Here is a 13,362-nt window from a genome sequence, read left to right on the forward strand (position 1 = left end):
GCTGTTGGGACTCTCAGGCCATGATCCTTTTAGGATGAGAATGGTGCATTTCTGCCCAGTAATTACTTCATGCATCAGTGAGACAAAGCCTTGTTTGTCCCCAAATTATCATTCTGTGGCATTTCTAGTGCAATAACCCTTTTGCAGTTATTTCACTATACTGAAAACTGGGAAACTTCTCAAAGGCAAACAGTTTGTTCTAAAAAGAGCTACTTATTCAAAAAAAACACAAACCAAGAAGCAGAAGCTGGTAGCTGATTTAGGTTATCAACATCCAGTATCCAACTTAACCCTGCCCTCTGGCAGTTTGAAGCCATTCCTTGTCCTGTCCCTCCAGGCCCTTGTTAATAGTCTCTCTCCATCTTTCCTGTAGGCTGCCCTGAAGCCTCCTCTACTCCAGGATGAATAATTCCAATCCTCTCAGCCTTTCCCTGTAGGAGAGGTGCTCCATCCCTTTCATATCTTGGTGGCCTCCTTTGGAGTTGCTACAACTCATTTTAAAGGCCAAAGCCAAACATTTATCACCGATTTTTAACCAGCAAGTACAAAGGAAACGATGGCTGCAGGGGCAGGAACACCCAGGAGCTCACTGGCCCCACGCTGCCTCGCAGCACAGCAGCTCTGAATTTCTGCATTTCAGTCACCTGCTGCTGGATGAACAAGGGCGGGTTAGATGGAACCACATTAAGGCACCTATTTGGAGTTCAGCAACGTGGCACTGATTTGCTTCAAGCCTCATTTCCACTGCTCCGATGGTAGAGAAAATGAGCTGTTTGGTTAAGGTGCTTGTCTCCACTTTTATGAATGATCTAAACTATCTGGGTAAGTATTATTTAAAGACAGGTCCTTGATGATGAACAAAGGCATAAAAAGAACTTGTGTCTGGAGGCTGAAGCTGAAAAAATTCAACACAAAGAGGCAACTTCATAAAAGAGAAGGCAGTAAATCACAGGACAAGGTTATCAGAGGGTGGGGAACTCTTCACCACTCACGTGCAGCCCACCCAGCACAGCCACCAGTGGCAGACAGGGAACCTTCCCAGTGCCTCACCGGAGAGCTGCCACTGGGCATTCCATAATCCATATTATGAAAGAGGTCACAGGAGAGGATTGGGATGCTGAGCCCAGAAATCTTCAAGGCATTGCTGCAGCAACTACCTCCACTGCTCCTGGGCAAGGCGGGACGTGAAGCTCCTCGGTGGCCAGCTGGAAACCCTACTCCTAAAACATTCACATTTGAATGTTTCTGTGCTATAAGGAGACTGATATTGTTCAATTATTTGCAACTCCAGCCCCAATTTTTAACAGCTTTAGTTTAAAATTGTCTCTACTGAAACACAAGGCAGCAAGGCAGGGGAGTCATCGTGCTCTGGCTGGCTCAGACAAGGAGAATTCCTCAGAGCAGGATGGGCATTACCAGACCACACTCCTCCTTCTGCAGGGTTATCCATGTTTTCCTCCACACACCAGTGCTTGTGTTATGCCTCTTTACTCTTGTGAATAATTGCTCTCATTAACCCTCCTGGTCACTGCAGCTGGGGCCCGTTCGCAGCTGAAACCATCGCTCTGGAGCTGCAGTGTCGCCCCAAAACACACAGACCTCTACAGACACCAGCAGGTTTGGATTCTTTTTCCTTTTCTCTCCTCTCTGCCCCTTCAGGATCACTAAATTTCAGGGCAATGAACCTCAAGTTTTAAAGCCTCTAAACCAGGTACTCTAAAGCCACTGACCAGGCACAGGTCAGTGAGCAGCCGAGAACAGGACAATCAGTGTTCAAGTTCAACATTCAAGATGTTCTTTTTTCTCAGTTATTCAAGTTATAAGTGGAGAAAAATCTAATGAAGGACCTGGGCAGTTTTGGGCCTCAGCCAGACATGATATTTAGGGAAACCTCACTCACACTGAGAGAATGGGGCAGGAAAAGGGGGACAGGCTCCATTGTCACCAGCCATGCTCTGCTGCCATTGACAGTGCTGGGAGCCGGACCATCAACACAGACCAACAGCTTCTCTCTGGAAAATCTCACCCTAAATCTAACAATAAGGTTACTTTAAGGGGTAGAGGGAAATAGAAGATGAAAAAAAGTCTTTTACACAATTCTCTGCAACATCAACATCCACAGCTTTTCTCAGAAAAACTGTGCCTTAAAGGCAAAGGTGCTTCAGCTCTGCTCAGACTCAGAGAACAGCTCTAGAGACCATTTTTTCCTGCAAGAAAACACAATAATCTGAGCAGAACTTGAAGGAGAACCTTCTGGCTGGAGATTTATGGGCTCTGCTATATTAATTTCTCAGTTTGTCGTCTGCAGTTCCAGCTGCTCCTCCCTCCAGGGATGCGCCTGCAACGGGAACAGCCCCTCCTCAGCAGAAGAACACCCAAAAGCTTAATTTTAAACCAGGTCCAGCCTAAAGTCTTTGTTTTCAGAGACAGAGGCTGAAACGGAGAGGTAACTCAGGTGGTTCCAGCAGATTCCAAATGCACTCTGTAAACCAGTGACGCCATGCAGATGCGGTGATGTGTTTAGGTGGAATCAAGGCATGCAGTGCAGGGGAGAGCAGAGCAGATTTAAGCAGTTAAGAAAGGGTTAGACAAAGGAGTGAGAAAAATCTCCAGCTCTGTTCCACATCTCTTGCTGTTACAAGGCTTAAGTAACTGAACAATTTAAAATAGGTTTTACATTTCCTCCTCCTATTTTGCAGCTGCCACCAGGTCCTCCTCTTCTGAGCGTTACGTTTGGTCATTCCAGTATCACGACCAGACAAACCTTGCTCCCATTAGTAAATGTTCTACAAGCCTTACACTTGTGTAGTGGTGCTTGAAGAGTGCTTTACAGAGCTGACCCCTATTAATACAGACTTCCTCACTCCTGTGGGTACAGGAGCCATGTGCAGGCAGCACTTTAAAATCACTTTGCCTCACCAGAGTAGGAAGCTGGGTGCACCAGTACAGGGGAATGTGTCTTGGGGTCAGTGGAGCACCACACGCCCCAGGCTGGCTGTTTTACACCACTGCACATGGGACAGAGAGAATGGTTGGCTCTTTGGGATGCTGCAACCACACCCTTTTCCATCCCCTCTGCCCTTCCCTTCGAGGTTACCAACCAAGGGGGAACCTGTGCAGCAGAACTTGCATCGGGGTGTCCTAAACCCCAGACACAGGAACTTCCTTCCCTCTCCTCCTCCTCCTCCTCCTCCTCTCAAGACACTAAGACAAAGAAGCCTTAAGCATAACATAATAATTCCCCTTATCTCTGGCACCAGTTCCTTCTCCTCACCTGGAAAATTCCTATTTTCTACTTCTTCCCTCCTAGGCAAGCACCACACAGAACTCTGCACAGGATACCTCCCTGCCCACACTGATGGGTGAACACTGTGGGACTGGCATCAGGAAAGAAACTGAATTAAGCTCAACAGAAAGGTGGTTTAAATGCTCTCATAGTAACAAACCCCATCAGTTTGAGACTTTGTGTTGCATTTCCACTGCCCCAGGCACTGCAGGAGCGTGACCCAAAGCTGAGCTCATGGCCTCTGCAGCACCAGTATTAATAAGCAAATATATTTCCCTGAGCTCTGCAAAGTTTGTGAAAATATTTGTTTTTCTCACCTCTCACCATATACAAAGGTTTTAATAAGCTTTAACAAACATATAAGCAAACAAACCCTTAATTAAAATAAATAATTTAAATTTCTAACCTGAAGGCTTCCATGAAACTTCGACAATCCCCAAGCACTCAGGTGATGATGGGAGAAAATATAACCAGGATAAAGACAGTGCAGGAACATCCCACCACAGTGGTAGAGGACCAGTGGGGATGCTGCAATTTCCTCTTCCCCCAGTTACAAGTGCATTTTGGGGGTTTTTTTGGGTGTAGTTTTTGCTGTAAACACACCTCACATGTAACTGTTCCTCTGCAGGTTCTTCAAACAGTGGTTCACACGCTCTGAGTGATGGTTGTTTTATTCTTTTATTCAACTGTCATTGGTACTGGTTATTTGGGGTGTCCAAACCAAAATATTAAAATTGCAAGCTAAGAGAGCAGCAACACAGCAGATCCGTTGTAAACAATTTATTATTATTTTCTACCTCAGTTACTTACAGGAAAAAAGTCATAAAAAAGAAAAAAAAAGAAAAATAAAAAAAAGGAAAAAAAAAAGAAAAGCACAGATGGACTATTTACAAAAAATGAGAAAATTCACAATAGCCGAAATGTTTGCAAATCATGCACACTAAGACAAGTTCACAAAAGCAAAGCAATTCATAGCAAAAAAACCCCAAACAAAATAATAAGAAGCCATACAGATTAAAAAAAGCTAATGCCTGCAGAAAAGTCAAAAGAAAACTACCCAAGTATTACATCAAGCATCTTTAATGAAATGAACAGCACAGCCATGGATTGTAGAGCCTTTGACACTGACATTTTAAACAAGTGGATTAACAAACATTAAAATGCATTACAGGTCTACTGTAAGCATGCACCATACTTCTCACAAACTTATCGAATGGGTAGCAACACTTCCAGAAGAACAGAATTTAAAGAGAATGTGTGTTTTCTACCCAGAAGTCCAGAATCTGGTCTTGTTAAATAAAGCCAATGGATGGAGGCTTGCAGCTCTCCTGCAACTTGGGTGGGGATGAAGAGGCGCGGTGTGTGATGCAGCTTAAGCGGGGAAAGCTTGCCCACAATTTAGGAAATTTGCCCATGATTTGCAAGCAAAGTTTGGAAGGAGCAGCAGCTGCAGGGAGTGTGCAGGACCATCGCTGGTCAGAGGTGGGATCAAAGAATCAGAGAAACCCAGAATGGTTTGGGTTGGAAGGGACCTTAAAGCTCATCCAGTGCCACCCCTGCCACGGGCAGGGCCACCTTCCACTGTCCCAGGCTGCTCCCAGTGGCTCTGGGAGCGGGGCAGGAATTGTGTGGGTGCAGCAGCTGCCTGAGCCCCTCTCTTGCTGGCATCTCAGCATGGCCCTCGTGCGACGGGGGCAGCTCCCAGAGAGCCCCAGGCCAGAGGGCAGGGAATGGGACACGCCGGGGTGACACGGCTGCGGAGGGCAGCCCTGCGCTGCCAAGGGTCCCAGGGACGGGGGACGCCCGTCCCGCCCCACCCGGGATGGGATTTGCGCTACTGCTGGACGTCACCACGTTAAAAAGCGCCAGTCGCTCTCTTTGGGGCTGTTTGTGAGACCAAATCAACCCAATCATCCTTCTCGCTGCGTTGATAAAATGATTCCTAAGAAGTTTGTGAGAAGTCATGCCTTCGGAACGCCCCTGACCCCGTCCTTGTGAGTTACATTCCAAGTGGGCATTAAAAACTCATAACAAAGCAGAGGGCGGGGGGGGGGGGGGGAAGCAAACTCAAAGCAGTGAGGATATGGAGCCTTTAAAAAAATAAAAATAAAATAAAAAGTCCAGTCAATCAAACCAGCCAGTAAGAGCAGCAATTTTTCAGTGGACATTGATATTAAACATGGACCACCCAGGCTTTCTCTGTCTCTCTCTCTCATTAGCACTGTAGTAAACCCCGATTAATTTGTTATGCATCTTTAAGAACTAGTTGATAAAAATTATGTCTTGTGAAATCGGCAAATAGTCTGCAAAGTGAAATAAGAACAGAAATTAATAGATTAAACTGAAAAAGATAAGTTCCAGAAATAAAAAAAAAAAAAAAAAGAAGAGACACAGAAAGGGAGTGATTGCAATTAAAAAAAAAAAAAAAGAAAAAAAAGAGGCAATGTACTGCATGAGGAAGGGCTGGGAGGAATAACGGGATGGGAGGAGATAGAGCAGTTGCCAAAGGGTTGTGTGTCTTGCCCCTGGAGCCAGGGGGTGTCCCATGGTGGGAGAGGACATGGGACAGCCCGAGGGACAGGGACAAGGGAATGGGAATACAAATAGGTGGGTCATGGCACTTGTACCTCATTCACTTGGACAACAGGAAAACCACCAGGACAGTTCAATCAGAAGGGAACTCCTTTTTCTGGCTTTAATTGACTGCAATAGTAACTGGGTAGCACCGCCTGCACAGGGACTGTGCCTGTGACAGCCCCGTGGGGTGACCCCAGCCACAGGGGCACTGCAGGGGGACAGGACTGTGCTGTGTCAAACCCTGCAGAACTCCTGGGAGCAGCCCAGAGTGTGACTGAACATTTTCCTGTGTATTTGTACTCAGGCTGCACCACCGATGCATCCAGGGCAGGAGGCAGGGGAAGCTCTCGGACCTGGGACGCTCCTGCAGAAACAGCCAAGTACTTGTCCCTCCAAATCAGCACACCGAGGTTTTAAAGCTGACACCTTACTCCTGCCCTGCTCCTGAAAGGATCCCTGGTGCCAAGCTGTGCCCTGTGGCACTGGGCTCCCTGCCCCAGCCGCTGCTGCAGCAGCGGGGACAGCCCACCCTGCCACTGCGGCACTCCCCACTGCACAGCTCCACAGGGTGTGATTCTGGAGACCAGAGCCCCAAACCACCCGAGAAACTCCCAGCAACTCTGGAAAGCTTCTGATTGCTGCCAAGGAGTAACTGATCCGAGTGGGAGGGGAGCAGGGGCAGAGCTTTGGGGCAGGGGAACTCAACAAGGTGAGACAGGGCCCTGAGCATCTCCTGGCGCTGCCTGGCTCCCCTGGGACCCACAGCTTTCTGGGGGGGACAACCCCCTTGGATTTTTTTTTCCATATTCAATCTCTGCAGGAGACTGAAAATAACCAGGCAGTAACTAGAAGTCCTGCTTTGGTAGAAACAGGCCCTTAATAAAAATACATCTAAGAAGGGGTCGAATCAAAGGGTGCCTTTGCTGTCAGCGAGCAAACACGTTCGTTTTAGACATGTTTATAATTAAACTCATCCAACCTCTGCAGATTTCTGACATTAAGCCTATCAAAGGTGTCTCTCCTTCAATGCCTTCGTATGAATCAGCAGGTACAGGGAATCGTGAGGAGTCAGAGCCTGAGACAACACACAAACACCTGCTGAAGCCTCCTCACCTCCAGCTCCTGGCTGCAATCCTGGCCAGACCGGACTGTCCCGCTGGTTCCAGCAGAACCAGAGGTGGTGTCACCTGGACCTGGGGGCAGCTGCCTTGTCCCCACCAGCACCGTGTCACCCCAGCAGCTCCGCTGTCTGCCTGACACCCCAGTTGTTTCAGACCTGGCCTGGTCCAGGTGGGAAAATGTACCAGAGGTGGGAAGGGGTGGCTCAGCTTTCAGAAGAGCCCTGGCATTTGTGAATTCAAGTAAACAAACCCTCACAGCGCTGCTCCCCTGAGGGTTATCAGTCCTGCAAGAAACAGCTGCACAGTAACCCCATCCCAAGGACACTGCTTATCCTACAGATGACAACAATCCGTATTTTCCCAAAGCGGGGTCTCATCCTAATGACCTGGGGCTGCACACACGGCTCCACGTTTGCCCCAGCACGCTGCAGGCGTAGCCAAGCACTGTCCACGTCCTCACCCACCCTAGAGAACCTTCCTGGGAGGTGCTGGTTTCCCTCCCTGCTCACTGCAGGGGTTTCACTGGGTGTCCCTGTCACCCCGAGCTCCCAGCCCTGCGCTGTGAGCCCTGAGGAGCACACGACCCTTGTGACCAGGCTGCTCAGGAGTTCAGGGGTCTCCTCGCCGAGGTGGCCGGGTGGGGCTTCAGCCACAAACAGAGCAAAGCCACTGCTTTGCTTGTTGCAGCTGCCTGGGAGAGCCCCAGGGTGAAAGGAAGCTCCGAGTCCTGCGCGGTGCCAGCCCGCTGCGGGATGTGCCGGGAGGGCAAAGGCTTGGCTGGGCTCTGTGGGATGCCCCGTCCCTGGAAGTGCTCAAGGCCAGGCTGGACGGGGCTCTCAGCAACCTGAGCTAGTGGAAGGTGCCCTGCCCAGCGCAGGGCTGGGACCTCCGAAGGTCCCTTCCAGCCCACACCACCCTGTCCTGCGCTTCCACGACCTGACTGCCCCCCGAGCCGGTCCCAGCGCGGCAGCGGCGGCTCCGCCGAGGGCGGGGGGACCCGAACCGAGCCCGAGCCCAGCAGCGCACAGGGCTGGCCACTGCTCCTGGGGGGCACCCCCGGAGCTGGGACCCCCCAGAGCCGGCACAGAACACAGCAGGGTGGGGTTTGCACTCGGGAGCGAACGCTCACTTACCACAGGCCAGCACGGGGAGCAGTGTGCGGGTCCCTGTGTGCGTGTGCGTGTCTGTGTGTAGCTCTAGAGTATCTATGGAAGGAAAAGCCCATCAAAGGCAGGGTAACAGCTCTCCAGCGATCTCGCTCGCTTTTTTTTTTTTTTTTTTTAATGTTTTAATTTAAGAAGCTTGTTTTCAAATAACCAGTACCAATTTATACATTAGGGAGGAAAAAAAAAAAAAAAAAAAGGTGTTGAAAATGTGTCGCTATAAAGGTCTATTTTAAAATAGCAAAAAAAAAAAAACCCAAAACACCAAACAAAAAAATAAAATAAACACCAAAAAATTTGCTGTTGTGTGAGATGCTCCCTGCAGACTTGCCTGTCTCAGCTTGCAGCTACGGATTTAAAATAAAAAAGGAAAAAACCCAAAAAAACAAAAAAAAAAGAAGGAAAGAGGGGAAATAAAGCATATCTGCAAATGAAATGTACGTACCTGGGAACTGATAACTGTAACTTGGGGCAAATCCAGGATATCCTCGGCCATATGTTGCAACAAAATTCGGGTAACCTTGATCACAGAAATGAAAAAAGAAACAAACCAAAAACCAAACAAAAAAAAAAAAGAGAGAGAGAGAAATTTGAGGATTAATGAAGGGTTTTTTCGAAGGTTTTTTTTTTTTTGTTTGTTTGTTTTTTAACACAATGCACAATGACGGGGAGGATGGGTGAGACCTCATTTTACGGGGGGCATTAAAAAAGTCAGATTTATTCTGCTCATGCCAAACTGCAGAGAGGTTTCATCATTATCCTGAACAGAAACGTCTGGAGCTGGCGGCGCTGGGCCAGCTCCGAGCAGGAGCCCTGTCACTCTGGTAATTAACATGCACTTTGGTGTCTGGAGCCCAAGGACTGTGCATACTTGTTAGCTGGAAGAGTAAATGCCAAATGCTAAGGCTAAACACATAACACGGGTTTGCTCTGACATTTGGAGAGCTTACAATGAATGTACTTTGCTTCAGAGCTATTGACAGTTGGAGATTAAGGTAGTAGTAATTCTTTATCCCGGGAGTGTGAAGGACAACAGTTAACACATCAAAGAGTTGGAGGCAGCAGCAGACACGAGCCAGGGAGTCAAAGAGCTTTTCATTTTTCAGGAAAGTAAAAGGAAGCTGCCCGAGGTGCTTCTGCAGACCCCTTCTGAGGCAGAGCAGCCGACCTGGGGCAGCTCTGGGGGGTTTGTCGGGAGAAAAGTTCACTCGAGAGCATTTTGTGAACAAACACACCTCAGTGAAGGCAAAAGTGGCAACTCTGCTGGCTTCGCTCTCCTGTCTGAACGAATGTGCTGGATGTCCCACTGATCCCCGGCTGTCTTTGGGCTGGCAGCAGCCATGGGGTCACACACTGTGACACCCCCTGTTTTAACTGCCCCACAGCCATTCTCTCTGGTCCCACAGTGGCTACTTGCTCTGACCCAGATGGCAAATGTCCCAAGGTGTCCTTTCCAATCCGGGGGTTTCCTAAAATTCTAACCTCACACTGATCCTCAACATTTCCTCGCTCGGTTTTCTTAAAACCAGGCACCACCCCGCACAACTGCAGTGCACTGAGCACTACACAATGTCCCCACTGAGCCTCAGCGTCAGCCCGGGCCTCTCCAAACCAAGAAACCACCAGGAGAAGTTCTGTCCTGCTGTCTGAAGTGAGTGGGACTCTCGGCAGCAGCTGGGCTGGAGCCCGAGAACACGAATGGCTCTTCTGGGGGCTGCTTTTATTCACCCTGGAACACACTCATCCATCACTCGCTGCTTTCCTGCTGCAGCAAGCCCCTCCACTTCCGATCAGATTTATACACACGCGCAGCCTACTATAAATCATAATCTACAACTGGAAGATAAAAATGCTTGGATGGATTCTGATGATGGGATTAGGCAGAGCAGCCCCGCGACGCCCGGACAGCACGCGGATATGTACACACTGCTTAGCCCTCCTTTCACAGCTCAACAGCTGGATTCCCTCAGAAATTAATCACCTCTGTCATTAAGTCAGATCTTTCAGAGTTAAGCTTTACAAACCCTTTTTCCTTTCTTTTTTTTTTTTTTTAATACAACACTATTGATAAATGGATTGTTTGCTAAGTAAGTAGCGCCATTAACACCACTGAAAAATCACTCTGCAGCCCCTCTCTCCTTGCCAAGAGGAGGAATTCAGTTTGCTCTGTCTCAGTTCTGAAGCACATCTGCCAGCTCACAACTGTCAGGGCACAGGGGCTGAGGTGCTGGGCAGCACCCGAGCTCTGCAGGTGTGGTACCTGTGGCCCCAGCACGGTGGGGGATGGCAGCTGCCCACAGTGCTTTGGATGCCACCTCTCCTGCTGCCTGCCCTGGAATGGTCCTGGCTCTGACCCCAGGGCAGCCCTGGCCAAAGCTGGCTGTGCCTGACAGCCACAGCACCAGCCAAGCTGCCCGGGGGCTCTGCTGGCACCGCCAGCACTCAGCACTCTCAAAGTCAGGCAGATGAAATCATAAATTTATAATACAACATTACTTCAATTTTCCTCTTCATTTACTGCTGCAGTGCCCAGCTCTGCTCTAACGACTCGAAGCCTGATCCTCGAGTCTGAGCCTCATGGGGACATTGCCTGGCTGAATATCAATGGTGTCTAACACCACGCCTACATGGATGCTTCATCGGGCCAAATGATGGCCATGCTGACCTACCCAACATTCCCATTAGGTGCCATCCTCATCCTGCTCTGGGCACGGAGAAGCTGATTTGCCTTGGTAGTCCTGGGGAGTGACCAATCCCTTGTAAGTAAACCAAAAATCCCAGTTTTAACTGGATGGCCTCCTTCAAAGCAAGACTGTCCTGTCCACGGAAGCAGAACTCAAACCAGCAGTCAAAGCACTTTCACACCACTGCTTCTACCCAGCTCCTGTCCAGCCTGTGATAATGTCTTTTCATTTTAAAATTTGCTAATAGGGTGGACAAAAGCTCATGGTCAACATGTGGGAACACTGAGCACACAGGAGCCAGGGGACCCGTGCAAAATTAGTTCAAACGCTCCAGAAAATGCAAGGAAGCTGTTGTCTCCAAATGTTGCTCTGAGTTGCAGCTGCTACTCCATTGAACAGTGTCTGGTGGAAAAAGGAATGACTTTCTTTGAAGGGCACAAGCTTCTCTAATGCATGAGCTCAGCCTACCCAGACTGAGCGTAAGCAAGAACACAGAGCCCTGCCAGAGACCTTCCCAAATCCGTGCTCCCACCGCACATCGCTCCAGCACTACGGGGTGTGAGCTTGGGGGCCGAGTGCTTCCATCTCTGGAGGGGTTTGCAAGCTAAAAGGAGCCCAATTTTAAGACTAAACACCAGGATGATGCCCATCGCCAGGAGAAATGAGTGCTGCCAGCCCCAGCTCAAGGCAGGCAGCACAGGGTCACCTCCAAAGCTGTGTGTCACCACTGTGGTGACTGCAGTGTCCCAGACACAAGAGAGCAGCTTCAGATGAGATGGGAGACAAAACCCATCTCCTCTAAATGTTGCTCCTCTGTTGCTCTCTTCTTTACAAGATTTCAGGCACAGACCTGAAGAGAGTGCAGAAAGCTCTGGGGCAGTGCTGTGACACCCACATGCCCTTGGGTGACAGGGCTCCTGGCCTGCACACCAGGGCCAGGTGCCAGTGTGAGGCTCCAGGCACAGAGAGAGCTTCCTGGTCATCAAACTGCTCCCACTCAGCCACAGAGGGGGGCACACAGGGCCTGTTTGTGAGCATCCAAGGGGCTGGGGAGCAGCTCTTCCTGCTGGCTGGGCTGACAGGGAGAGGAGTGGAACGGAATCTGCTCCACTCTTTATGCAGAGAGGCTCATTAAAGCCCCTGCTCTCCCTGAGACCAGCGTGTCCCACCAGCAGCCCGAGCCCCAGACAGCCCAGCAGCCGTCCTGGCAGAAGGCTCAGCCTGCCCCTGCTCTCCCAGTCAAAAAATCCTTTCAGAGCACTTTAATTTTGCTCCAATCAACCAAATCATCACAGCAGCGGCTGCCTGCGCACCTTTAGACCCTGGCTGCTGCAGGCTCCTTGGGGAGGCTGTGATTAATGAAAAAGACCAACTTCCTTAATAGCTTTGGAGGGAGTCGCTCCCCGCTCCTTCCTTGGGGTTGTCTCGTGCGTTCGTTCCTCTGATTCCCTCCTCTGCCCGTGAACAGCAGCTGGAGAAGGTGACCTTGAGCAAGGGCTTCTGGACACAGGTATAAAAACCCTTCCAGAGCAGCCCCAGCTGCTCTGGTTCAGTCCAGTTGGGCACGGAACAGAAGACACGGGGCAGACCTGACCGGGCCTCGTGAGCCCCCACAGAACGCTCAGCAGCAGCAGTGATGGAACCCTGTGTCTGATCATTTGATGGGTTAATTATGCCCCTCTTCCTGCAGGGATGGGCCCTGCAGCCTTTGAACCCGGGGCTTTCTGATGGCCATCCAGCAGCTCTGCTCTCCCGTGCTGCAATTTCCTTGTTTAGCACTTAATTATTTAACACGGTGCCACGGTAGCAAGCAGGAACTTGGAGCTCGAGTGGATAGTGAAGCATCTGGCCTTCACCATGGATCAATCACCAATGCTCAGCCAGTCCCCAGATGTGAAATGCAGGCAGAGTGGTGCGGGGCTGGCTGGAGCTGCACTGGTCAGGGTGACCCCACTGCAGCAGGACCAACACATCCAACAGGTGCCCCAGCTCTTCCTCTGTGCAGTTCCACTCACTGAGGGCTGCTTCCCTTAATTCTCACAGCCTGAGATGATCCTTTTTCTGAGAGACGGCCCCAGTGGGAACAGACTCACGCTACACCCGGGGGCTGAATTTTCTCCTTTCAGGACACTGGGGTGGATCCAGCTCCATTCCCTCTGTGCCCAGCTGCAAGGAAAAGGGCTGAGGCCACATGGTGGAGGACGATGCCATGGATCTTCCTGGCTTCCCAGGGTGACCTGGACTCTCTCCTCCAGCAGCCAGCAGGACAGGCCTGCACAGCGGCACACAGATCTCCACACCCCACCTCGGGCAGCACAGGTGGAAAAGGAACAGCAGAAATCAAGTACATTGGCTCAGGCACGCTGGGAACACACAGGTAACGAAATCACGGACTGACTAGAGCAAGATAAATATTTTAAGCATAAAATGTGATTTCCAAACACTGTGGGGCAGGGTGGCGGTGGAGCGTGGGGACAGCAAAACAGATGATCAGCTGAAATAACCCGATTACACATGCCAGAAATGGATCG

General features: G+C 50.0%; 1 protein-coding gene across 17 annotated transcripts in view; it reads right to left on the reverse strand.

The window, feature by feature from the left end:
• MSI2 (musashi RNA binding protein 2) overlaps nucleotides 1–13,362 on the reverse strand; it is a 204,651-nt gene that overhangs the window by 27,559 nt on the left and 163,730 nt on the right. For 16 of the 17 annotated variants that reach the window (XR_011005502.1, XR_011005503.1, XR_011005500.1 and 13 more), the window contains one exon: nucleotides 8,593–8,667. Coding sequence is in view for 13 of the 17 variants with exons in the window: in XM_068210739.1 (XP_068066840.1) it covers nucleotides 8,593–8,667 (75 nt within the window). In the remaining 4 variants the exon portion in view is untranslated. Of the gene's footprint in view, nucleotides 1–5,124; nucleotides 5,590–8,592; nucleotides 8,668–13,362 lie in introns of those variants that run through there. The other variant, XM_068210749.1, reaches the window with a different exon arrangement.

This window comes from Anomalospiza imberbis, chromosome 20 (genome assembly GCF_031753505.1).
Source record: "Anomalospiza imberbis isolate Cuckoo-Finch-1a 21T00152 chromosome 20, ASM3175350v1, whole genome shotgun sequence".
Taxonomy (NCBI): Eukaryota; Metazoa; Chordata; class Aves; order Passeriformes; family Viduidae; genus Anomalospiza; species Anomalospiza imberbis.